A 26,992-nucleotide genomic window follows, 5' to 3' on the forward strand; every position below is an offset into this window, starting at 1 on the left:
GCGCGGCCTCAGGTGTCCGCCCGCGGTGCGCCATGGCCGCGGGGTTCCCACGAGGGCGGCCGGAGCCGCCTCTCCGTCCGCCGGAGTTGAGCGCGGGGGGAGGCGGCGCGGCCACCTGAACGCGGAGCAATACAACAAGTAGCTCTCGCTCAGCCGCCGACGCCCGAGACGAGGAGCCGCCGCCGGGCCGCCGGTCCAGGTACTGAGGGGCGGGGGCCGGGAGCAGCCCTTCCCCGACTCTCCCCGCCGCGGGCGCGTCTGAGAGGCAGCGACCTCCGCCCTGCCTGCTGCTGCCGGGGCTCGCGTCCCCTCGCACGCGGCTATTCCCCTCTCAGGGTTAGAGGCGGGGGGAAGAGACGCGGATCTCCCACGTCTCTTTGTGTGCTTAGTCTGTAGGCGCCGTTCGGTACGGGCTGCCCGCGCTCCGTGCCATCGGCTCGAGGAGGAGCGGAGCCGTTGGGGGGCGGCGGGAGGCAGAGCTCGGCGCGGGGACATCGCGCCGGGAAACGGGGTGGGACGGAGGCGGCCGGGATAGGCGGGGAATGGCGCGAGGATGCCGGGGGGGCTTCTCCTTCATTCCTTCTCTCTGTCCGCGCTGAAGGCAGAAGCTCGTCCCGCTCCTCCGCCCCGCGCCGCCCCAGTCATGTCCCACCCGGAGCGATGGGGAAGCTCGAGGACAACGAGAGGGTGATCCTCAACGTGGGGGGCACGCGGCACGAGACCTACCGCAGCACCCTGAAGACCCTGCCGGGCACCCGCCTGGCCCTGCTCGCCGCCGAGTCGCAGGGCGAGTCTCCCGGCGCCGAGGAGCCGCCGCCGCCGCCCCCCAACGCGGCCCCGCCGGCGGGCGGCTGCCCCGAACCCGGCAGCGGCTGCAGCCCGCGGGGCGGCGGCGGGGCCAGCGAATTCTTTTTCGACCGCCACCCGGGGGTCTTCGCCTATGTGCTCAACTACTACCGCACCGGCAAGCTGCACTGCCCCGCCGACGTGTGCGGGCCGCTCTTCGAGGAGGAGCTGGCGTTCTGGGGCATCGACGAGACCGACGTGGAGCCCTGCTGCTGGATGACCTACCGGCAGCACCGCGACGCCGAGGAAGCGCTCGACATCTTCGAGGCGCCCGATCTGCTGACGGGCGAGCCGCCTCCCGACGGCGACGACGACGACATGGCGGCCAAGCGGCTGGGCATCGAGGACGTGGCGGCGGCCGCCGAGGGCAAGGGTGGGCGCTGGAGGCGGCTGCAGCCCCGCGTCTGGGCGCTCTTCGAGGACCCCTACTCCTCCCGGGCCGCCAGGGTAAGCGCCCACCGACGGCGCTGCCGGGAGATGCGTCGTCACGTCTGGGTGATGGCGGTGGTGGTGCCTCGGGAGCCTCGGGGTGCTGGCAGCGTGGGGCGTCTTGGTGGAGGTCAGCCTCCACAGGGTGGGCTGTGGAGTGGTGCCGTGGTGGGATGCTGTGAGGTGTGACACCGGCCCCTCTGGGCTGAGCTGTGCCCGCTGTCCTGGTCTCAGTGGAGATGTGGGAGTGCTACTGACTGGAGGACCACGCTGTGTGCCAGTGGGCTCTAAGTGCCCGTTCTGGGGGCATGCAAGGCTGTGTATGCACCATGTGCTCTGGCTTTCAGGGAAGTGTTGGGTTGTATGAGGTGGTGGCTGCCCACAGCCCTTCCAGGAGGGCTCTGCTGGCAGCTCCTGCTCGGTGCTCCTGCTCTGATGAGCTTTGTGGGACCCAGTGACAGGGCACCCGCCTGCCCTCTGCCTGTCAGGGTAGCCCTCATGGCTCTGCAGCTGAGGGCTGTGAGGGAACACTGGTCCTCAGCAAGTTCTTGACAGGTGGCATTTTAGATTTTGGCTCTTTCTTCTGTGCTGGAGCACGGTGCGAGTTTCAGCCCTGACTTGTAGTTACTGCTGTTGGTGGTGATGGGTTTTGCTTTCTAACCCATGGAACGAGCAAATGGTTGTAACACCTCTGGGAGAAGTATGCAGTGATGCCTTGAACTCAGCTGTGGGAACAGCACCCAGCAGCGAGTCCTGCCTGCAGCACATGAGAAAGAGCTCGTGGTTGAAATGGGTTTGGATTTAAAGCTGCAGGAAGCATTTCACAGTGCTTTCACTGGGTGTCCCTGTGAAGAACCCAGACCTCATCCTGTGTCAGCGATCAGTGCTGTCCCCAGCAGTGCCACTGGAGTCACCACAGCCTGACAGAGAGTGGGGTGTCAGGGGGTGCTGAACTCCAGCTGGTACCCCAATTGTCTCTAGAGCAGGCTGTGTTCAGAATACACATTGGTAGTGTTTGTATTGTTGCTCATTAAGGACACACACGCAGCTCACATCTTGGCTGCCCGAACTCAGCAGAGTTCAGCTGTCGGTACCTGACCTAACAGCAGTGTGGTTTTCCCCACCGCTGCTGGAGAAGCTGCTGACAGCAGCAGATCTGCAGCTTTTGTGGCACGGAGCCTTTCACTGAACTTTGTGGAGCGCTAGCAATGATCATCTATTAGAGAAGATATTTAGCTTCGTAAAGTTAGAAAGGGGTTTAAATTAATATGTTCTGATTTCAGCCACGGGCAGGCAGAGCGAGGCAATGCCAGAGCTGCAGCTCCAAGTTCTGGTTCTGTTCAGCGCTGCTGCTCTGTGCAGTTATTTCCCCCTGCACCCCCCCCACTCAGGCAGGCTGCTCAGATTGCTGCTGGCAACTTGGAAGCATGGGGCACCTCTGTGCCTCGGGGCCAGCATACGCCTGCACCCACACCCCAGTGTGTGGCAGTTTGGGTGGTGGTACACCCAGCTGGGAGCTGAACTGCCGTTGTCAGTTCAGTATTTCCCCGCACCTGAGATAGACACTTTGTTTTCTGAGTATTCTGGCAAATGCAGCATTGTTGTATATCAGCTGAAATGATGACTAACTCTAAAAATATTTGGGTGAGATCCTTACTGAGTGCAAGAAAAGCTCCGTGAGCATCAATTGTGCCTCGCAGTGCGAGCTCCTGACTCATGCGCTGCTGGGATGGTGGTGAGACAGCTTGCTGGTAAACTTTCTTAATTACAGTGGTGATCCGTAGCAGTGCTGCCTGATTGAACTTCCGCACTGTCTGTTCGGAGGAATGTGATGTTGAGAAAAACTGGATGTTGGTTATTAATGGGGTGGCAGGTAATATTTCTGTTTTTCTTTATCCTAAACTGTAGTCTCTAAAAATAGAAATTTATAGAAATTCAAATATAAGTTGCCATGGTAACCTATTGGGGGATAGTGCACGCACAGATTATTCTAGCAAGACCATCCAGCGATGTTACATAAACAGTGGAACTCATCTGTTGACAAAAAGGTGTACTGCATTAAGGACTTGAAAAAATCAACTTTAATATATGCAGTTTGATAGTGACATCTGCTAGCCATACTTCTTGTAAATACAAAATGTAATGCGCACTGTATGCATGCGATTGCTTTGAAACCTGCAACACTTTCCTTTGTATCTCAAGTTCAGGAGTTGCGTCTGAATATCGTTTGTTTGCATTTCACCATTTTGGATTTCTCTGTCTGTGGATTGTAAGGAAGGGTGCAATGGCACTGCTTTTGCTTTGAGCTCCCCGAAACTGCCTCTCACAGATTGCTCTCTGATGGAGCTCTGCTGTCTGGACGGAGAGGTCCCAGTGTAAGAGCTACCCTAGCACGAGATGCATTGGGCAGCCGAATCCGCCTGTGTGATGCAGTTCTGTACCAACTCTTATTGCACGGTGTGTTGTGTGTGTGACTGGTTAACAATGGTGGGGTATTTTGGAGTCTCTGATGGTCCTTGGCTCGTGAGCACAAGGGGCTCTTTATGCTTTAGTAATGTGCAGAGAGACGTCCAAATAGTTTGCAAGGAAGTACGAGAGATGTAATTAGCACTGAGTTTGACAGAGTGTCTGCAGATGCCCGGCGGGACCCGGAATGTCAGCGCCAATCTCAGATACCATATTTCAAATTAATTAAGCTTTTAAGGCCTTTTATTTTTGAATAATAGTTGAAATATGATGCTGTTTAAAGAAATAATTAGTTTCATCATTGATTTTTGTTAAGGATTGTGGATTATTCTTGCATTTAGCACAGGAACTAGAAGCTGCACGGGGACTTGCAGTGTTCATAGCTGTCTGTCTGTCCCCAGGAGCAGCCTGTCTGTCCATGCACAGAGCAGGGATGGGACAGGGATGCCAGGCTGTGTGCTGCTGGAAAAGAGAAGCTCCTGTGTGCGGCTGTACCTGCGATGATGCCTTTGGAGGCTGCTTGCAGTGACACTTCTGGCCTCCAGCACTCAGAGAGGTCAGCTGTGGGAAGGGTTGGCGAAGTGAGGGAGGCAAGCAAGGGAGAGAATGGGGTTAATGGGTCCCCTCAAGGCTTAGAGCCCCAGAAATCATACGGGAGTGCATTCTTAGCGAAGTTAACTTGCGTCTTTCTTTGGTGGCTTGTGCACTGTTTTCCAGGTAGGTGGATACATGCTGGGTACCAGGGTTGTTTATGTGGGCTGCTCAGGATGCAAACGGCTTTTATTTTTGGTGGAAGCAGCGCTGCTGGGGTAGTCTGACAGACACACCATGAATGGAGTGGGGAGGATACGGCCAGCTCAGAGTGTACATCAGTAGTGAAGTGCAGGGCTTACTTGCTTCATTAAAAATAGAACTGGCATTTAATTTCTAAGTGCAAGTCTTACAGATTTGTGATTTACGAAGATTTTTCTCCTATGTGAAAATGGTTATAGGATTGTATAAAGAAGACGGTAGAGATTACAAAGAAACTAGAAGAGTAGGCTTTCCTCTTGCCATCTTGATAATCAGAGTGTAGTGTTTATTCTTAAGTGGGAAAAGAATCCGTTCATTTACATTGGTTGCTTTTAAAGCAACAGCACCTTTGTGCCTGGGACAAACACTGTGACGCATCACTGCTATGGGTATTTGCACATTCCGTGGCTTCATAGGTGCACAGGATAACTCATATTAAAGTACTTTTCATTAATTCATTTCTGGAATACTGTCTGTTAAGAGTCTTAATTGCAAGTAGTTGCTTAAGAAGTTACCCGCTCAAGGTAAGCCACTCTGATCTGCATTAAATTTAGATGGTATCTGGTGGCACTGACATAGCGGTGAGGTAAAATCAGAAAGATTTCTGCCTCCCTAACTTCTGCCTTTTTCTCTACAGCTGTTCTGCCTGCTGCTGCTACTGTTTCCATGGAAACAAGCCAGCTCTTGGCTTCCTTTTTCCATTGGAAACAGCCTTCTCTCTGTCACTTATTAATCTCAGAAAAGCATTCTGTCATGGCTCTGACATGAGCGCCACAGAGCTGATCTGCCTGAGCATCTCAGGAATGGATGCAGGTCTGTATGCACCCATGCACGTAGCCACATTATCCTCTGACTTAAAATAATTCGATTGATGGACTTGCTCTGAATTTGCTTTGGTATAACTGGAAGTAGAAATTAGCTTACCACACATAGCCCAAGATAATAACAATATTGAGAATTATTCTTGGCTGAGAAAGCTGGCAGACAGCGTCCCGTTCCTGTGTGCAATTCAGACGTAATGCCCTGCTGCTCTCTGTCACGTTTTGTTTACAGCGGTGAAGTGCTGAAATGACATGCTTTGGGATTAGAATGTGTCTTCAAACCCATTCATAACCATTCATGTCGTGGTGGAGGAGCAGCCCACAGCTCTGGGGAATACTGCGTAGGTTTCAGTGTTTCCGTTTGGTCAGGAGTCAGTGCCATCAAGTGATGCTGTCAGGATAAGCAAGGACTGAATTAAAAAAAAATGGTATCTTCAAGGTTCTTCTTATTCAAAAGGTGCCTGATACCAATAACTTCTGAAGACGATGACATTTTTGCTTGGCTTTTTTTGAACTCATTTTGAATTGTAATGAAAAAAAATCAAAACTCAATCTCACCCTTGGTTAGTGTCCCTCATTATCAGCATGTGAAGATTTTTAAAGGAACTTTGTCTAGAACTTACTTGGCCTTTTCTCCTTTAGCAATCATTGCTAGAAGGCGTCTGTTCTCTCCTCATGAAGTTATTACCTTTCAATCAGGGCAGAAGCATCAAAGGCGAGGCATCTCTGTATATTTTCTTAACATTTTGTATCATCTCTGGTGGAAGAGCTGCTTTGGTGCTGTTCATTTTTGCAGAGGCTGCTGATCTTCCTTTGCTTTGGACTTGGCTCATTGTGGGGAAGCACATTTCCTTCAACCAGCACAGGAAAGAAAGGGTTTGTGCTCTCTGTATTTGGCACCTGATGGGGTGGGAAGTTCCCTTTTCATTCTTATTATGAAGTCTTCTTCAGACCTTTCTGCTGGCAGCTTATGACTTACATAAGCTTACTGATCCCATGTAGGAGCTTGTGGGGGTTTCTGCAGTGTACTTTTTACCATGAGTAAAGTAGGTAGGCCAGTAAAAATACAGAGAGGATAAAATATGGAATATCAAGCTGTCGCTTATAATTCTACAAAGGATATTTCTATAGCAATACATTTTTATGTCTACTGTTACTTCCCAAGAGCCCTTCTCCTGGTGCGAGGGCTGGAACAAGAGGATATTTCTTGCATCAAAACCAATTTGAACCAGTGAACTCAATATGCAACTGCAGAAATGTGTACAGACATACTGATGGAAAGTTAGCATTATCAACGTGATAAAAGAGACCATAAGTTGGAGTGCTGGTCTGGTATATTCACTGCCCTATGGTGATATGCTCATGTACATATTGCTGTAACTGAGTGATGAGCTTGTCAAAAAAACACTTAGATGTAGAGGGGAAAAAAAAAAAAAAGTGATTTCACATTCTTTTTAGTCCTACAAATGTGTTTAATTAACATCATTGTTAGTACTTTATAATGACTACAGCATTTTTGAAGGAAAAACTCCCATCTGTTAATCAGAAGTGTTAAAAATAGAATGCCATCTAATCATACAATTTCTTGTGATTTGCTTTACAGATTTTTTGACTGAAGTGGTGACATGAAAGTTAAAAACCAAGTTATCCAGTTACATGTTATAACTGTATTTTTTCCCTTGCCTTTAAGTTGTCTGAGAATTTTGAGATGCTGCTGTGTTTTTGATCTTTATACTAGTAGGTTAATTATTACAGGGGGGTAATAACTCAGTTCTTTCTTATTACAGACGCGTGGATCCTTAGTATTTCTAGGTGAATCTGGGGAATCAGGTCTTTGATACGCTCCAGAAAAAAATGTTGTGAATAGAGAACAGTCTGTTATCTTGGTTCACAAGTATGTACTGGATATAAAAACAGTATCATTTATTTCTGAAATAAGTATAGTTTCTTAAATTTTTACACTGCAGCCGACAAACCTGTATTTTTAAGCATGCCTACTTTCTAAAGAAGGCAGAACATCTCTTGGAGCTTGTTGCTGGTTTTGATAATGGGTTGAGTACCAGCTGCATAGCAGTAATTTTCTTCTTAAATATTTAATCCTTTTCCTAAGAGAGAGAATTCTTGAGGAATGACTACCACCAGACTAAAATGCTTTGTTTGGTAAGAGCAGAGGGCCACTGTCACGATAGGGGAGTTTAAAGCAACAGAAATCATACAGAGATGCAGCTTTAGTGGCTGAGAAAATTCTCTCTCAGTGAATCATTTTAGAGAACACTGAGTTGAGTATGATGACACAGGACTACAGAACGGTGCTGTGGAACGCTGCATATGTGTGGTTGCAAAAATAAGGACTGTGAGCTGCAATCCTGATGATTTTGCCTGAGGGACACTGCTGGTGCCCATCCCTGTGCAGGACTGGAATGGTCAGCTGTCACAGCTGGCATCCTGCTGCTGGCGTTGCTCCTAAGTGGGAGCAAGAGTAATGTCTGCAGTTGTATTTTGGTTGGCTTGCTTAATTTCTCAGTGCATAAATGTTCATGAAATACTTTTATACACATTCTATTGTGAGATAAAGGGTAATCATGTCTTTTGGTATTTAACAGCCTGTGCAACCGTAGGTTATACTTCAAAGTAGTGGTAGAAATTCCTGTGGGAGAAAATAAAGGATGTTTTAAAGTATGCAAACACCTGGCTATAAAATTTCTTTATTTTTTAGACAGTACCACAGAAGACATCCTTGTCTGTCCCTACTGGTAAACAGGCATTCAAAAATTCAGTCATTTTCAAGTGAGCGGTGTGTTTTATCTTGGTCATTGCACCTAGTAATCCTATGCTCGTATGAATCATAATCATTCATCATAATTGGTTTCAGAATTATTTTAATTTGTACAGAATTATGATGGTTAAGAGGATAAAATGTTAGTTTGGTTTAGTTAGTTAATTTTTAATATCTGCTTTTTTTTTTTTTTTTCTTTTTTCTGACCAGAACTTTGCAGTATTCTAAACTTAAACCAGTTATGGTTTGGAGAAGATCTTCATTTCTTTTCAATTTTAAATTCTAGGTCTAGTATCTGCCTTCAGTTTTCCATTTGAATTTTAGGACATAATTGATCTTCAAGCACACGTGGATTTCATCTTGAACATTCTTGCATTGGTCTGGGAAATTACTTAAATAAATTAGGTGCATATTTGATTTCTTGTGTGCTTAAACTTATGCTTGTGCTGAAATGTTTTGTTGGAGTAGGAGCTGAGTTTGGACCATGTACAGAGTTAAGTACCCATATTTCAAACTTCCCTTACAGTAGAAAATGAAATCCTCATACTACCAATATTTCTGAGCTTCATGTTTTCATAGTTTAAGTAAAGTGTATAAAGTAAATGACATCAGAAGCTTTTCACCGGGTAGAATTCAAGCAGAACTGCAGTTCAGCCCAAGTACGGAACATCTGCACTGCTATGTAACTCATTACCTGTACATTATCTCTTAATAATTGATGTTAAACAGATTTATTTAAAAATGTTGGATATTTCCATCCCCTGGCCAGTAAGTGACATTACTATTCTAGGCGAGGTTGAAACTCCTGACAGCTGGCGGAAGTTGCCTTCCTGCTCACCTATGTGCTATTGCACCTGTAAGGTTGAAGAAATAAATGGTAATGCTTGTCATTTGTTGCCAAGAAAAAAAAAAAGGCAGATGAAGCTGATGTTTCACTGACCCATGAATGGTCATCAACATTGGTTTGATGCATTGCAGCTATAGGGTCTCCTTGGTTAGTCATTGTGTGCTTTAAATGGATGCCTCGGTAGCAGGACAAATGAATTGGGGAATTTAAAAAGCAGAGAATATTTGATATGAAGGAGAAATTACATCTTAGTGGAAAATGAATCATTGCAGATTGAAACAAGGAATGTAATGTCATTATTTTAGTTTTTCACAATATAGTCTATGAGATCTAACGTAAAATACCGTCTTGTCCAGTTTTGTGTCTATTTCTCTAATGAATGATTTTCATCGAGTTAAGGATGGAAGTTGTCAGATGTCTTTAAACTGCAGGTATATCTAACAGATTGATGCTTTTCATTGCAGTTGCCTCTTCCTTGAAGTGCAAAAAGGGAGCTTTCAGAATTACTGCTTTAATAACAGGGTTTATTCCATTTTGTAAAGGGCTATTGCAGCAATTACGGTCATGATGCAGGTTTTCACCTTAATCCAGCTTCTGAGAAAGGTACAGGTGTTTCCCAAAATGTCTTCAAAGGCACTCAGAGCTGATTTCTTAGTTATTCATGTCCTCTTTCTTTGTCCCCATCTCGCTGCACTCAGGCAACACCTTGCACTGCCACTGAGTCAGTAACTGACTGTTCTGACACTTTCCAAACAAGGACTTTTCCAATGCATTTGTAATAAAATTAACCATTGTACTTCAGCTTGAAGTACAGTGATAGTTATACATGCCTCTCTACTTTCATTGCTACCTTCAGTAATATCCATGCTAGCAGCTTTTCTTTGAAAGATTGATGGCATGCATCACGTACTGAAATTTTGCTGGCTTTTCATTTCAATGATTTTGAATTCTCATGAATTCAAAGTATTCAGTGGTAGAAACGCACCCATTAGTCTTTAGAGAAGTGCAGATTTAGTTCAGATTGGGTTTGTATTTCATCACAGGAACCTGTCTTGTTCTTGAGTTCTGACAGATTCACGAGATGGAGGCAGTTTTCTTTGGAAAAATGTCTGCTTTAGTTAAAAAGTATCGATAGCTATGTTTCTAAAACAGAGCAAGGAAAACTATTCAACTCTCACCTTTTGCTGCTGTTCTTTGTGTACTCCTTGAAGACAGAGATCAGGAGATGTGTATTAGTAATTAAAATCAACAAACGTTGCAAAATCTTATTTTAGTTGTTTACTGGCAAAGCTTTTTAAAAGTGATGAGGTAATTGTCACGGTTTGTAATCTTAATGTGAGCAAAATCCTTTCTCCAGAAACCCAAGCCTTGTGATGTTGTGGGAAGGTTGTTGGCAATAGTGGGGACTAAAGGAAAATGCTGTGTACAATAAAAGCTTGTGCTATAAATTTTTCATTGAAACTCTACTGCTCGGACAAGTACCATGTCAGTGCAACACAGTGTTCCTTGCTTCACCAGACCAGCTGTGAAGCGTGAATCTAACGCAGGGGAGAATGTTTGTGGTTGTCACGCTTTCAGGCTTCGGGTGGAGTTTTTATCCATGTATTTATGTATCTGTGTATCTATATATCTCTCTATAAAAATAAATGCAAGTTGTAGAATTAAGGAATCATGGAATGGTGTTGGTTGGAAGGGACCTTAAGGACCATCTAGTTCCAGCTCCACTGCTGAAGGCAGAGTTGCCACCCACTGGATCAGGTTCCTTTAGGGCCCCATCCAATCTGGTCCTGAATGCCTCCAGGAGGGGGCACACACAGCTTTTCTGGGCAGTCTGTTGCACTGTCTCACCAGTCCTGACGTGAAGAATTTTCTTCCTGATATTTCATCTAATCCCGTTCTCTTTTAGTTTAAAACCATTCCCCCTTGTCTCTCTACAAAAAGAGTCCCTCCCCAGCTTTCCTTTAGGCTCTCTGTAGCCTTCTCTCCTCCACACTTAACAGCCCCGATTTCCTCAGAAGCTCTTCGTAGGAAAGATGCTCCAGTCCTCTCATGATGCTCACGGCCTCCTCTGGACCTGCATCAACAGCTCTGCATCCTTCCTTTGCTGGGGTCTCCAGATCTGAACAAAATACTGTGGGTGTGGCCTCTCGAGGGCAGAGCAGAAAGGGACAGTCACTTCCCTTGCCCTGCTGGCCACCCCTCTTTTGATGCAGCAGAGATGGAGCTGGCCTTCTGGGCTGCAAGTATACACTGCTGGCTCACGTCAAGTTTTTCATCAACCAACACCCCCAAGTTGTTCTCCTTGGGGCTTCTCTCCATCCATTCTCAGCCCAGCCTGTATTTGGGCTTGGATTTGCCCCAACCCAGGTCCAGGAACTTGCACTTGGCCTTACTGAACATCCTGAGGATCTCATGGACCCATCTGCTGAGCGTCTCAGGATCCCTGTGGATGGCATTCCTTCCCTCCAATGTGTTGGCTGCACCATGGAGTTTTGTATCCGTCTGAAAATATTACACACACGCATTTCTAAATGTGCATTTGAATATTCCTAACCAGTAACTGTGGTAGTCAAGAAGATTTTTATTTTCTTCACCCTTTTGTTTATTTATTTATTTGGCTTTTTGGCCTTCTGTTTGTCCTTAAAGACTTAATGAAGAAGGCTGCATCCCAGTCTTGTGACTTAATTCTTTCACTTGTTTAATAGAGATTCTAACTGTTAGTTCAAGTAGAGTTTTGTGAGATTGTCTGAGTATCTTGCTTTATTAAAATACGATAGACAGATCTTAGTGGATATGCATATGTATTACTATACTGACATAGTATTTTGTTGATCATATCATATTTGATGACAGAACCAGTGCTCCTTTCTTTGCAATTTTTTTTCTTACTGAAGAATGGGAAAAATTTTTGAAGCAGTTCTGTGAGCTCTGAAACTAAAGAAGTTCTGCTTTCTGTGAATGTGTACCTCAGCTGGTGAGGTGACTCTCATCTCCATTTACAGGTTTTTCCTTACCCGGCTGTATTATGAAGTCTTGAGTGCAGATTTGTTGCTGTCAGGAGATTCTGAGCTCACATGACAGCTTTTTTGTTTGGAAGGATTTCTTTGTCTATACTGTACCTTATTTTTACAATCCCATACAGCTTCAGTTCTTTTCAAGACCTCTATCCCTTGGTCCAACCTTATTATGAATGGCCAGCTGCTGCAGAGTTCTTAGATGCGAGACAGGTAAGTTTTTTAATTTTTAAAAGGTAAATTTGCTTTTACCTTAGAAGTCCCAATAACAGAGAACAGGAAAGCCCTTGCATTTCCATTTGTTGCATCATCAGGCAGTGCATCTCCACTGCAGACCTCAAGAAAAGGAGAAAAGAACAGTCTTTTTTACCAGGAGTGGGTTTTACTGACATAAGCAAATACATCTGCACTTGAGAGCTCTGTTTTTTGTTCAATAAATAATAAATCAAGATGGAAATAGTTTTAGTATTTCATACAGTCACTTCTGCAATATGACATGCATGATGTCGTTTAAAAAATATGTATATATATATTCCAAAGCAAACCAGTATTTTGTGGTGTCCATATTTATGGACAGTATCTACAAAATGTAAATAAGACCATTCTTTCCACAGGTTTGTTTCGAATATCCTTCAGCGTTTAAGAGAATTTATAGTTAGCCAAATGGCTCAAAAGCTTATAGAAAGGTCAGGTTCTTCTAGTAAATTATATGGTTTTGCACTAGAACCCTACTCATTTTTATACTGCAAAATTATGCATATTCATTATATGATAAGACATTTTAAGAAAATCATCTCTCCCAGGGATGTAGCTTTCCTATCTACACCTATTGATAAAAGGGAAATATTAAGAAAACGTCAGATTTGGCAGTTGTTTTCTTCAGATGATGCTGATAAGCACATATTACGATTTTTTGTTTTGTTTAAGTAATATAGCCTGTCTTATTATTCATTTACTAGGTTGGTTTTTTTTTAAAGAAATTATGCATTTAGTTAAATTTTGTAAAAGGGAAAGAGGATAGTTGTTTTCGGTACCCAAAGGTTTAAGTATATATAATCATCTCATGCTCTATGTTTTTTGATACCTTTGTCTCATTTACTTTACAGCATGGATCTGTGCTGGGAATAAACTGGGATTGTGTCATTTGGATATAGGCATTAAAGGGTATGAAAGGAAATCCCTTAAATATATTGATAATTTTGTTTGGAGAACAGTTGGAAGTACATATTCAAAAACAGTGGGTGTACATCCCACACCTCAACAATCTGGAAAAAAAAGGAAACTTTGAATTGAGTAAGTAAGCACTGTTCACTTTGTGAGCTGACTGGGGCAGGGTCTGCATGGGAAGGAACGTCTCAGTCACGTTTATGAAGGTTGCTTTGTGAAGGCAAGCAGATCAAATTAAGGCAGGGATTGGCTCAGTTAGGCAGGCTGACAGTTTTTCCTTCTGAAACTTCCAAGAATTTCTGAAATAAAGATTTCCAGATTTTAGTACACTTGAAAGCAATGTTAATTTTCAGTCTTCTCACCACTTGTGTAATGTTTGCAAAGCCTGTGCAGTTAAACTCAGGTGCATCAGAGTAGAGAGTCTTAAAATGAGAAATATTGGCTAATCTATACAGTTGGCTCTGCTACCAGTTCGATCTGCAGTATATTAGAAAAACTGTTCAATATCTTCATTGATTTCATGTTGTTGTGTTCCTTCAGATTCCTTAAATGGTCTCAAACCTGATCCTGTTCTACAGTGAGAGGTTCTTCATACTCCCAGTTCCAGTTTTTTTGCCTTCTGTGACTTGGGCAGTATGACTAGAGCACTTGCTGGTGATGACTGTGACAAAAATGTCGTGGAGTACCTCAGCCTTCTCCACATCCCAAGTAGACAGGTCTCCTATTTCCTTCTGGTGAGAGCCCACATTTTCTCTTCCTTTTATCGCAGATGTGCCTACAGAAGCTTTTCTCATTGCTCTGGATGTCCCTGGCCATTTTTAACTCACAGCACTTCAGCTGATCACTAATACACTGAGTGACATCCCCTTCTCGTGTCCCTCGCTGGTCCTTCCTAAAAAGCCCGCATCCCCATTGCAATGCTCCATAGGAGTCACAAGAGTCATCTTCAACAGTCATGGGAACCATCCTGTCATGTCTCTGTGATCCCAATAACTTCATATCCCTGAAGGCATGCACGTGTCTTCAACTCCTCTTGTTTATTACTCTGGCTACATGTGCATGCGCAGCAGCATTTAAGATGGGCCCCTAATGAAACTGCCTTACTGTCTCGAGAGGCTGGAGTTTCTTCATGCTCCTTTGGATGCTCTCCCCCTGACCTGTGGTCCTTCTCTGGGTATCTATTGCTGGCACTGGCATCAAAGTAGTAGGAACTGGATAGCCTGAGGTTCCCTTCGCCAAGCAGCTGTAGTTTAAAGCCCTCATAACGAGCTTCTCAAGTATGTTCTAAATTGATAAATCAACTGTTATGTAAGCAGTGGAAGCCAAAGCAAGTTGCTGAAAGACCTGCTGAAGAGTTTTGCAGGGCAGTATTGTTGGTTTGATAGTTTCTTCCTACCTCAGCAAAGACATTTACATTACTTTTACAAGTCTTGGAAGCCATACTGAATTATTACAGGAAATTCATTAATAATTTAGCTGCTATGCTTCTATGCCGGAAATGACTTCTAACTCTATTTGGCCAAGACTTGAGGATGTGTTTGAAGCACATGACAGTGTTGGCTGAACTCAGCCCAGAATGTGGCAGCTGACAAGTGTTCAGTCTTGCTCTGATGGTGGAATGGCAAGCAATTTCTTCATTCAGTTAATTGCAGGATAAATGAGTGAGCTTGATTTCTTTTTCCACCTGAAATGATTGCTGCCTGTAGTCCTGACAGTGAAGAGCTGTGTTTTTGGAACAACATCTGAGGCTTTTGAAGTTTGGAAAGTTCTCTGGAGTGCTGATAATAGCCACATAAAGTAGGGCTGGATTTCAGCATGGTTCCTCGTGAAGAATAATAAAATATTCAAGTTTTTATGTAGGTTTCAATGTCTACTTCTAAGCAATAAATCAACTGTAAAGTAATTAGCAACCAAAAACATGTAGAGTTATAGCTCTATATGTCTGCCACTTACACAGAGGAGAAAGCATGTGTACTTTGCTGATTTTGTGCAAGGTTCTGAATGTGCTAGGGTGAACCAGGAGTATAGCACTGATCTGGTTTTACATTCACTGTGTACTCTAAAAAACTAAATCCTCCATAATAGATGTTTAGCATGAAAAAATAGTTCTGTGTGTTCCTAGTGGTAATGGCTAATCGTTGGCATGGATTGTAGTTTGGCCCTAAAAAGGCTAGAAGCTGGAGGCCGTGCTAATGAGCTGAATTTGGCACTAGAGGTTGAAAAGGTCCTCCCTTGCTGTGTGTTATAGAGATATCACAGAATGAAACAAAATGAAAGCGTCCTAATATTATAAAATATTGAGTGCTATCCAGCTAAATACTTCTTTTTGTTGTTGTTTTAAAATGAAGATTGAAGTTCACTGCAGTGTTTTTTTCCATTTGAGAATATTTGTGTTTAAAAGAATGACTCTGGACTTTTCTCATTAGCCTGTCAATCTCTGAATCAGGAAAGGATTCCCTAGAACATGCAATGAATCCTGCACAAACTGTGCACTGTCAAATTGATAAGGATGCCTGAGGGTTTGAGTGTTCCTATAAATACCCATAAGTAGGAAACCAATCTGAAAAACATTACACTGAGTCTTTGAGGAGACAGAAGCACAAAGGTAACATCTAATCAGGAGCTGCTGAAGAAGAATGATACATTTGAAATATCAATTAATTTAAAAGGCCAGATGAGAGGGAAAAAGAAAAAGATCTGATAAAGGGAGTGGAGGGATTTTTTTATTTGTATTTTTTAAGACCTCAAAGTCTTAGGCTTAGAAAACTGGAGACTAGTGTTGCCTTGAAATATAGGTTGTGTTGGTTATAGTTGCTTCCAGATTTGTTTTATTCTGCAGCCTAGGGAAGAGAAAAATACGTGCTAACAGTTTTGTAGGGTGAACATATTTGCATTTATCACAGTCCTTGGGAATTCTTTAGCTGATTAGAATTAAGTATTGGTAGGGAGGCAGGCAGGGAGAAGCCTCAGTGCCCATTTGTACAGAGCTGTGCGGTCGCCTTAGGCGTAATTATACGTTTGGCTCTTGAACTTCTGAAAGAAATATTTAAAATCTTTCAGTTTACCATGAATCTGTCAGAGGCTTTATCTCAACTACGAAATTCAGTGTACCTCTGCGTTTTGGATTGAGGTCCTGAGTGTGGATTTACTCTTGACGCTACTCATATGTACGCTCTGTATCAAAACGGATGCTTATTCTGTAGTGTTTGTAGCTTCTTAGCTAGGAAATATTAAATCTGTGAAAATAGGTAGCATATGGCATTGAGATACAAGCGCATTAGACAAAGCACTTCGTCTTTGAGTTGGTAAGGATATATTTATTTACTAATGTTATAAACATTGTAACATGGTGATTTTTCAAGAAAACTGAGTGCTATTTTCTTCCAGTTCATAGGAAAATGAAAAATAGGTCATGCTAAAGAGACAGAAGAGGCTAATAAGATAAATTTTTAATGTCTGAAATTCAGTAAGTAGCATAAAGATTTTTTTTTCCTTCGTAGAAGTTAATGGGCTAAAAATAAAATAGTCTTGAATGAAATTATCCTGTGACAGACCGTATCATTATGAATTGACCTACTCAAGTCAAGGCCTTTTTTTCCATCTCCAGTCCTTTTTTTGGCTATTGGACACTGGTCCTGCAGCAGGAAGAAAAAATACTAGCAAGCTTTTAGAGAATCTCAAATACCAGGTAATTCTTCTAATTCTTTAATCAAAAAGCATTTCTGAAGCTTTTTGAACTCTAGGAAAGACATGCATCCTGTAGATCATTATGGAGTACTCTTCTGAAAACAATGCATTTAAGTGGTATAAGCTAGCTGTGGTTTTTATTCTGTTGGGAGAAAATCCCCAAATCAAGTGCAAAGAATAGCTAACAGTGTGCTCTGCACAGAAAAAATGAAGACAGCCATAAATGATGGGGCAGAACTTTTAAAAGAAGATATAATTTCTTTTCTGCATTTTTCAGCACAGGAATCCCTTTTCATTTAATAAGAAAAATTAGGAATAAATTAGAAGCTTAATAAATGTTGTTTCCAAAGCCCTTACTCCCCCTTGATATTGTCTCATGCTTTTCTTTGGCCAAAGATAAAGTCTAGAATAAACTTTTTTTGCAAATAACTTCTTTTTTTTTTTTTTTGGCTTGTTTTGATACTTTTCTCTGTAGAATGAAAAAGGCTACGTTTTCTCTCAGTCTTTGCCTGGAGTACAGAAATGTGATGGCCCCTGAAATTTGTTCTTGAGCTTATACGAAATTCCTGACTTTTAGTGCCTTAAAAGCTATTGGAAGCTCTGTAGTAGAGTTCCATTGTTTGAAATTTCTTTTCTTCGTGGTAAATTTATAGTATGAAAATACAATTTTTTTTTGTGATAGTTTTTTTTTAAATTATTTGCAATGTACCTTTATGCTCATATCAGTGAAGAATGGGTGATTTGCTTCCTTGCTGATGTAATGTGCCTCTCTGTATCTTGATACTAGTTAAACAAGTCCTATATATATGTAATACATACATGGAAATCTTTTGCTTGTCTGCAGGAGTCTTATTTTCAAGGAGAGTTTCACCAAGTACTTTTCCTGCTATTTATTAATACCATAAAATTAGTGGCATAATTGTCCTTGACTGTCATCAATTTTCTGTCTTCAAAGGTAACACTGTTAATGCCATTAGCTAATGTTAGTTTGATGTTAAGAAAGAGAGACAACAATGACTGAATGACTTGCAACAACATAAAATGCTGTGTTGTCTGATCTATAGGATACATTTTCATTACTGGGTCTAGGAGACTTATTCTGTATCCATTCAATTAAGATGAAGGCTTGGAAAAGGAAGAGCAGTAAAAGTTGAAAATGAAGCCTTAAGATTTGCAGTATCTTTTGTCATGAATTATAGATGATGTAAATTAAAGTGTCAGACGGTATTGAAAAGCCGCTTTGTCTGTGACTGTAATAAGACCATTTAATGAAAATTGGAAATATTTTGGAACAAACAGGAAGAAACAGACCCACCTACATATGAAAATCAGTATCTGTGAATGATGATTTTGTGACACCTTGCATAAGAGATTTGCTTGGAAGGCCTTACTGATAATTGTGTGGAAAGGATAACCCTTCGTAGGTATGGCATAATCAGAGACGCTTACAGTTCTGCATTAAACTTAGATTTTTCTTCACCTTCTTTTACTCAACTATGCGTGTGTTACATCATCCTTATTTCATAAATTTGTTTGGAACAAATTATTTTTCTTTTGGCTAATTCCCATTTTTTTCCTAATTAATCTGTTTTCCTTTTTTTTCCCTCTCCATTCATTTTGCTTATTACTTGAGGACTTAATATATTGAAGTAGCCTGTTGTTTCTCTGTAGAAAGATTCATCAGCAAGGCTCCATTCCATAAGTGCAGGTCTTTCCATTTGTAGAGCAGGTATCCACTACAAATGGCAATACAAGCTAGTATATCTTGTGGCCATAGATACCTGATGCTGCAAACAAAATTCGACATTGGAGTCTGAATTTTTTTTCCCCCCTAAGCTGGTAGGTAAGGTAAAAATAAATAAATCTCTACAGCCTTAGAACTCTGCTGTTAAATATAACAATCAATTCTCTATTTTCAAACACAATTACACTTGCAAACTTAAAACAGCAGGAAGGACTGCCTCTGCTTTAAAAAAAAAAATCCTACATACTGATCCATTTTATTTCAGTTACCTCTACACAGTTTCTTCTTGAAAAGTTTCCGTGTGTTGTGGTATGTAATGCTGCAACTGGGTGCAATTCAGAACACTTAAAATTAGTAGGAGTCTTAAGTTCTTTGTCTTCTTTGTAGTAAGAGATACAGACCCAAATGATGAGAAATAGGCAAGATAGATACATATATTCAGACAGCATAAATCCCCTTTCAGGTGTTATCAGTGCAATTCTGCTGTGCATGACCAAAACAGGCATTTTTGCTCACTGCATTTCATTGGAATCTCCTTGATTTCAAATAAGTTGTACAAATGAGAAATAGGCAGAGGAAAAGTGGAAAAAGAGTAGATTGTTGTTTCTGTGCATTACATACAGAATTGGCACTGTTATACTAAATTGCTTGCTAGAGGTGATTTACCTAAATTAGTATAGCAGGCTTGTACAACTGTGGTTCAATCAGGTTAAGAGTGTGTCATGTACTCATTTAGCTTAGTTTGGCTTCCAACCCAATTTTCCCACACTCTACAGAACATGCCAAAAGATTGCTCCAGTGTAAATCAGTCCATTTCCAAAATGGTTTAACCAAGTTGGTGCAATTTCTGTGTAGACCACTTGCAGTATTAGGGTGTTTAGACCTTAATTAGATATTCTAGGAAATCTCTTTTTTACACCTTGCGTTCTGCATCTGAATGCTTGGTATATCTGAAGTTGCTGTCAGTATGTGGTACTGCACTAGAAATTAAAATATTTGAAAGAAATCAGATTGAAGTGATTCAGCTACTCAAAGGCTTGCTTTGGAGCCACTCACTGCCTGCACTTGTTTAGTATTTTATTGTTCCTGTTCTTTGCCTTGATCTCTTTCAGCTCTAAATTCTGTGTAAGCACAGAACGTTTAGGACTGTGCAGCTGGAGTCCTGATATCAGTTCTAGGTTTCCCTGATTGTTAATGGAGTAGACAGAGATAAGTTGCCACTGCAATCTGAAGTTGACTTTATAATCTCTAAGTATCGTTTTAGAGAGCTTGAATGTGTACATATTCATATTTATTTTTAGGAAATTATTAAAATCATCTCAATTTCATTCTAGTCTAAACACTGTTTTATTAGTGTTAATGGGGACGAACTGTGACAACGAACTGTGACATTATTACAACTTTTGACATCACATAACCACCAAGTGGTCGTTTTTATCATTCATTATCTGTGTGCTGCATTCCCTCTTTGCCATGTTGTCCAGGCACACAACGCTGCACTGCTCTTTGGATGGGCTGTGGCTTCATGAGCCCCACAGGGATAGACTTCTAAAGCTGTGATGTCTACATTAGTGATTTCTGTTCTTCCCCACCCCAAATTCTGCCCTTCCAAGCAAACTGAGGGACCTCAGCTGCCGCTCGTGTGTCCTGCACTCTGAACTCAGAAATTCTCCCTGAAAACAGTGGCTTTGTGTTTTTGTGGGGGGGTCGCATGCAGGAGGGTCGAAGGGTGAGCTCTGTTTGTTCTTTGCCATGTAAGGCAAGGAGAACAACACTGAAGCAGAGAGCTGCCTGCACGAAGCTGTGGAGGCCCATGCAAGTGCAGCCTCAGTCTTGGCAGGGTAAGATGCTTCAGAGCATCATCAACTTCAGAAGCTGTTTTTCAACAGACAACAGTCAATCAAAACAGAGGCCAGCCATAACCCAGGCACATTTTTATTTTGAAAGGTATGCAAATAGTCTCTGCTCACAGGGGAGGTAAAACAAAGGCTTCTGCAGGAAACCTCACACTGGGCTGCAGTAAGCAGGCACCCGCTCAGCGCTGTTCAAATGGGAAGCACTATTTACCTGTGCAGCACTGTGGCAGCTCTATTTAGATTGGTTGGTGTTTGTTTTTTTAACCTTATGTAGCTGTGCAAATTCACTAATTGAAATTCTGATTTTGCTATTTTAATATTTGATAGTAGTGGAAACTATTGGGATTGAATTCTTGTAACTTTAAATGTTGAGTAGGATGTGTTTTCATACTGTGTGGTTTAGAGATTCAGAAGTTAGACAGAAGGTTATGTAGTGATGATGTAATGATCTTGGTTTCATTGTTGCATGCTGAGTTACCCTCTCAACGCTGCTGTGAGCATCACTGGGATTTGCATCCATCTAGGCTGAATTTTGGGTCAGGATGACTGACAAATGCACTGGTGTGAACGGAGAGTTTGCTACCGTATGGTGTTCAGAGCTGGCAAAGATGCTAGACAACAAATACGGACTTTGTCAAACACCACAAACTCTCCCCTAATATTGCTATAAATAATGTTCTGTTCCAAAGGGTGCCTGACCACTTCTATTTTGTTTTTCTAGTAGATTTTGTTTGCACCTGGAATCTGACTCCATTTGCTTGACTGAAATGAATGGCTTCACCCATTTCAGAAGAAACTGTCTTGTGGTTCATCTGAGTGAGATTGATTGTTTGACTAAATGTCACTGCAAATGTCATAAACATCAAAACGACTTGCTTTACATTTCAAGGCAACAGGTAGTGACAGAGGGAATCTAACCCAGCCATGCAGTATGTGGCTGCTGGGTATCACTTGATTCATATTTGAATTGTAGCTTATGTAGAAAGGTTGTAAGATCTAAAAGTAGCTGGTGGATGCTTTTAGGGTGTGTTCACTGTATTGCCTTGAATGATATAATCCGTACTTTATTGCCATTTGTGCGTATCTTATGTTCTGTTCTTAATTGTGGAGTTGCTTTATAATTTTTGAAAGCAGTAGAAATTGTTAATATTTAGGAGGTGGTATATTTTATAGTCACATAAATTTTAGCAATGTGTATTTACCCATTGATTGTGATCATGCACTTGTAGAACAAGAGAGTTGCCTCAGATTAGAAGCTAAGGTTGGTGTATTCTAGATTTTTAAAAATCATCATTATTTTTTTGTATGTGGGCATTATTACTTTCTTACTCTGCATTGTTGTTTCTAGCTCCTAAAAGAATCAAATAACAAAACTAGTTCCCTGGGACAGAAGTGCTGAGAGTGAAAGGAATCGTGCAGTAAGGCAATGTGGACTGACACTATTTTCACTTCATATTGCAGTTGCTGCATATCAGTAATGGGATGGGTGCAATTCAGATGATAGGTAGGATAAGTCCGCCAACAACAGCAGACTGGGGACTTGGAACATTTTTGCTGTACAGCCTTAATTTGTAATCTTAAATTTCTGCTTTACTATCTCCAGTTGGAATCTTGAAGCAAGCTTTAGTTTTTTACAAGCAGATTTTGGAAGGTGATCAAGAAGGCGCCAGCTCCTATTGTCTTGACCACATCAAAACCGGAGTCATCACTTATTTACAAGCCTTTCCTACATAACAGAAGATGCTGGCCAATTTATACCTCTAGAGGTACACTCCATGTAAATTTACATTAGTTTAGAAACGACCTATTGATAGTCCAGTCACGTATCTGAAGAAATGCAGGGAAAATTTATAGTGCGTGCTTGTGCCAGAAATACTTGATTGTTTTTAAGGGATCTATCCCTTTCTTATGGGAAGTTATAGCAACATTTTTTTCTTAAAAGAGGATCTGAAAGTAGGTTTACAAAGACTTGAAAATAATAATAAAAAAATTTCTGGAATACCCTCCAAAACCTTGAATTCAACTAGATCTTGGATATATTTTTATTCATTCAGCAGTTTCTTCTTCCAGTTTTGGTGTGCCTCTGATGTTCTGCCTTTTCACGTTTGTGCTTAAGCAGATAGTTATTGCTTATTGAATGTGCTCTTAAACATTTCTGAATCAGAGCTGTATATTTTTTGTATAGAACGTATGTTTCATACAGGGAAGTGCATTCAGGTTTGTGAAAAGTAGTGGAAATTCTCAGCAGTAGTTACTTCTGACCAAAAATTAAAATTTGGTCAGTAATAAATTTGTCCAAACTTCAGCTTAAAAGGAACAGAAAATATTCTCTTTTAAGTGGTGCTTGTATGGAAAATGACATAGTGGCAAGAGACAACATTTTAAAAGTTCTGAAATACTTTACTTTGGTCAGCTTTTAATTTTGAAACAGCATTTTCAGTAGAAATCTCATTGTAGGTTGGAAAGAATGGTAAAACATATATTTTAAACAAAAAATAATAGGTTTTCCCTACAAAAAAAGAAAAAACATGTATTATGGACTCATCCATATTAACTTTCAGTGTTTCAATGTGTTCTCCAAACTGAGAAGTCCATTATTTTCATTGCTCAAGTGACTGGCCATGGCTGCGCATTCAAGGCTGTCCGAGATGGACAGAAACAGGAGTGTTTAGCACCTAGACCTCTAAATTTAGTACTCTATGAGTACTGCTGCTGGATAGAATACTAAATGGTACATAGGGGCAAAGCACATAGACATCAGACACTGAAAGCACAGCTTACTGCTTTCAGACTGAACTGTGCAGCTGGTTGTCAGGGCCATGTGTGCTCTGCCAGTAGTTTTTTTTGGTGAACGTTCACTAATTCTAGAGAAATCATTGTTGCCTGAGAGGGCAAATTGAGCCCCAGCAGAACTTAGATGCATGCAAAGAGTTAAAAAAATAATAGTAAAGAAAAGGCTTGGTAGTCTTGATGAGTGAACTAAATCTCAGGCTCAAGTATATATAAATTAAATAGTATATATATATATTTTATATATAAATATATATATATTTATATATATAAATTAAAAAAAAACAACAAAAATGCAGCAGATGAGACTTGATATGTAAATGTGAATATCAGTAAAAGCCTGTGTAAGTAAAGACAGTGAGTCTTTATGAACATTTATTGGCTTTTTAACAAAGTTCATTACAGAGAAATATGTCTCTTCTGCTCATTTTAAAGTTTGAGCATTAGACTTAATTGATTCATAAGAAGGCGGCATGGCTAATAGGCTGTTATTAATGTGCATAACTTACTAAGATGAGCTTTGTTCTGTGTAGTTAATAAGTGAATTGTAGCAGAGATGGCCCAATTATCAGCAGAAATGAAATGGATTTTTTTTGGTAGATGAAATGTAAATATTATCAATTTAGATGAATTTTGCGTGTTATTAAAACAAACAAAAGAAGTTCCAGTGAAAGAAATGACAATGGTTAACTCCTCCATGCCAGCAGCAGTCTGACTGCATGTGGGCCAGGGAGGAGCATTGCTCTTAGAGGAATTAAAAACCAGCATAGTTAGATGCACTGCTGGAAAAAAAGAAAGAAAAAAAAAAACTCTTTAAAAAAACTCCTCATTTTTTTTTCCTTCAAGGGAAATCAGTTGCGTGATCAGAAGCTGGAGCACCTCTCCTATGAAGAAAGGCTGAGGGAACTGGGTTTGTTCAGCTTGGAGAAGGCTCTGGGGAGACCTCATTGTGGCCTTCCAGTATATATGCTTGCTTATATGCTTGAAGGGAGCATATAAACTGGAGGGGGGAACGGCTGTTTGTGAGGGTGGATGGTGATAGGACAAGGGGGAATGGTTTTAAACTGAGACAGGGGAGGTTTAGGTTAGATATTAGGAGGAAGTTTTTCACTCAGAGGATGGTGACGCACTGGAACAGGTTGCCCAAGGAGGCTGTGGATCCCCATCCCTGGAGGCATTCAAGGCCAGGCTGGATGTGGCTCTGGGCAGCCTGGTCTGCTGGTTGGCAGCCCTGCACACAGCAGGGGGTTGGAACTGGATAATCACTGTGGTCCTCTTCAACCCAGGCCATTCTATGATTCCACGATTCTATGATTTAGAGATTTAGATGATTTGCCAGTAAGATGTGCGTGCAAATGTTGTCCAGGTGCTGCTGAGCTGTTGTATGAGCACTTGTCATTGAGTATCTAGTGACAGCAGAGTTGGATCCCTCTGTCAAGTCCCAGCTGCCTGGTGTGATGTCAGCTTGTGGCCTTGAGGAATATTTCTCCTCTTGGATGTGTTAGACCTACCATGTAGTGGGGGGTCTTTGCTTTTCCAGTGCATGAGAGAGCTGGGCACTATGTCCCACATGCTCTCTCTGTGCACATAATACAAAACCTTCGGCACAGCACCCAGTGTTGACTTAGTTCGGCTGAACCTAGTAAGTCCCACTCCTGTTTTTAAGACTTGCATTACTCAAAGCAGGAGAAATGCTGTATCTATTAAATGGTGATTGCTCACCAAGTTAAGAAGTTAGAAACTGGTCAGAAATTTTGAACAAAACTTCTTTCCAAGATTAGCCACCATTTCCAATATTAGCCTCCACTTTATTTGGAAAAAAAAAGAAAATATATACATGTAAAAATAATTTTTCTGTGACTAAAAACGATTTGTAGAAGTTGCTGGCTGCCTTATGCCTGAGGAATGTTACTGCTGCTGCGTGAGTTCCCTGCAGCTGTATGGGGCTTGAGTAACTGTGACACAAAGGACGTGTTGTGCAAAGGAATACTCACCCACCAGTCGATCCTTAATTGTCTTTAAATGTTGTTCTGGTATTAATAGAAAATATTTTGCAGGCTGTGTGAGCACCACGCTTCATGCTGTTTCCCAACCACCACTGCACAAATTGAAATACGAGTTAACTCGGTTCAGCAAGCTGTTTGATGTTGTAATGAAGATGGAAAGAGTCTGAGGTGAAGGCCCTTTAGACAGGAATACCGGCAGACACATGCCCACAGCTCAGGCTGATTTTGTTATTAATATTTCTGCTTGCAGGACTGTCAAGGTTAACTGTCTCCAGCAGATGTTTTACCAGGAGTGCTGGGTTCCTGATGCTGCTGGAGGGTTTGCAGCTGAGAGATGCAGCGCTGTCTTTCTGGCACTCAAAATGTGAGAGAATTATTTCCTTTCAGAGCACTGTTGCTGAAGGGAGAAAGAAATGCTGAATAAATGAAAATATGTATCTTGAATATCTGAGGTTAAAAAACTCTTTGAATGACTGAAGCAGTGACTAATTCAATCAAAAAAGAGAGGAAAAAAGATCTCCCCATCTGGAAACCCCAGACCCACCCTAGTAACATGACTAGATGTTCTGAGTTTGCAGCTCTGTCCAGAGCTGTACCTGCACTGCACAGGGGCTCACTGCTTTGAAACCAACTTTTCGGAATGTGCGGTGCAAGGGGCTTTGTAGGACAACCTCATGAGGTTGCCCTACATCTCATTTCTGATGGTGAAATGCGGTAAGGAAAGAGGCATGAAAAGTATCAGGAAAATGCACGTGCGTGGAGCATCTCTGCTGTCTGTTCTGTCCTTCCCAGGAGAAACAAGTGGTTGTGAACTAGTTTGCTAGAACTGATAGACAATTCTCATGCTTCCAGCTTATCTGTGATAGAAAACAGAGCTTTGAGATGCAGCTTTATGTCCATCTCTCTTGCATACAAAGTTTGCATGTCATCGAGCAATGGGTACTAGAAGAAACTTTTCACTTTTCTCTTTTTACTATCATAACTGAGACAGATAGAGTAAGAGGAAGAACACCCAAATGTATTTAAATACACACTCTCTGAATTCTCAAAGTATGTGTATCTATTTGTCTTGCTATCAATAAAATGTGTCTATCAATAACAGTTTTCTTACCCAGATTTTCATCAACTTCAAAACAAATTGTCTACTAATAATGGGAGTAGAATTTGGCAAATGACAACCCCAGCTAGGCAATAACATTTGTTAAATCTGTTGGTTTTTTTCTTTTTGCTATAGTATAATAGAGCTTGTAATCTGAATACATTTGCTATTCAACGGAGAGTGATAACTACTATAATTATTCATACAATGCCAGTCATTTAAACATGTGGTATTCAGTATGAATAATACGTCTCTCTTTTAAAACAATTTTCACTCCTGTGATAATAATTTCATTACTTACTTCATGTCATGTTATTATTAAATGGAGTATAGCTAAATGCACTTCAGAGAAGATATTGCTGACACTTTCAGTTTAGTTTTAGGACTAATTAAACTTCTGCCATAACAGAGCAGGCATTTAGGGCTTTTCAGATTGTGTATTTATTTTACATAGCAGGTGAAGTGAGGCTGGAAAAGAAAGGAGGGAAGGAGGGAAGGGAGGAAGGGAGGAAGGAAGGAAGGAGAGAGTTGTCGTGAGACAATGTATTTGATCAGTAACAGTGATCCATTCCCTGCGGATGTGCTAAATGTAGAGTTCCAAGCCTCTCAGGGGCACAGTGGGACTGAACATCAAAATTATGACACTATAATG

At 41.6% G+C, this 26,992-nt stretch overlaps 1 protein-coding gene across 6 annotated transcripts in view; it reads left to right on the plus strand.

The window, feature by feature from the left end:
* Positions 1–660: 660 nt before the first annotated feature.
* KCNC2 (potassium voltage-gated channel subfamily C member 2) overlaps positions 661–26,992 on the plus strand; it is a gene marked incomplete at both ends in the record, with an annotated part of 94,389 nt that continues 68,057 nt past the window's right edge. For all 6 annotated transcript variants that reach the window (XM_079549157.1, XM_079549159.1, XM_079549155.1 and 3 more), the window contains one exon: positions 661–1,293. In XM_079549157.1, coding sequence (XP_079405283.1) covers positions 661–1,293 — 633 coding nt within the window. The remainder of the gene's footprint in view (positions 1,294–26,992) is intronic.

Source organism: Tetrao urogallus, assembly GCF_951394365.1.
Source record: "Tetrao urogallus genome assembly, chromosome: 1".
NCBI classification, from domain to species: Eukaryota; Metazoa; Chordata; class Aves; order Galliformes; family Phasianidae; genus Tetrao; species Tetrao urogallus.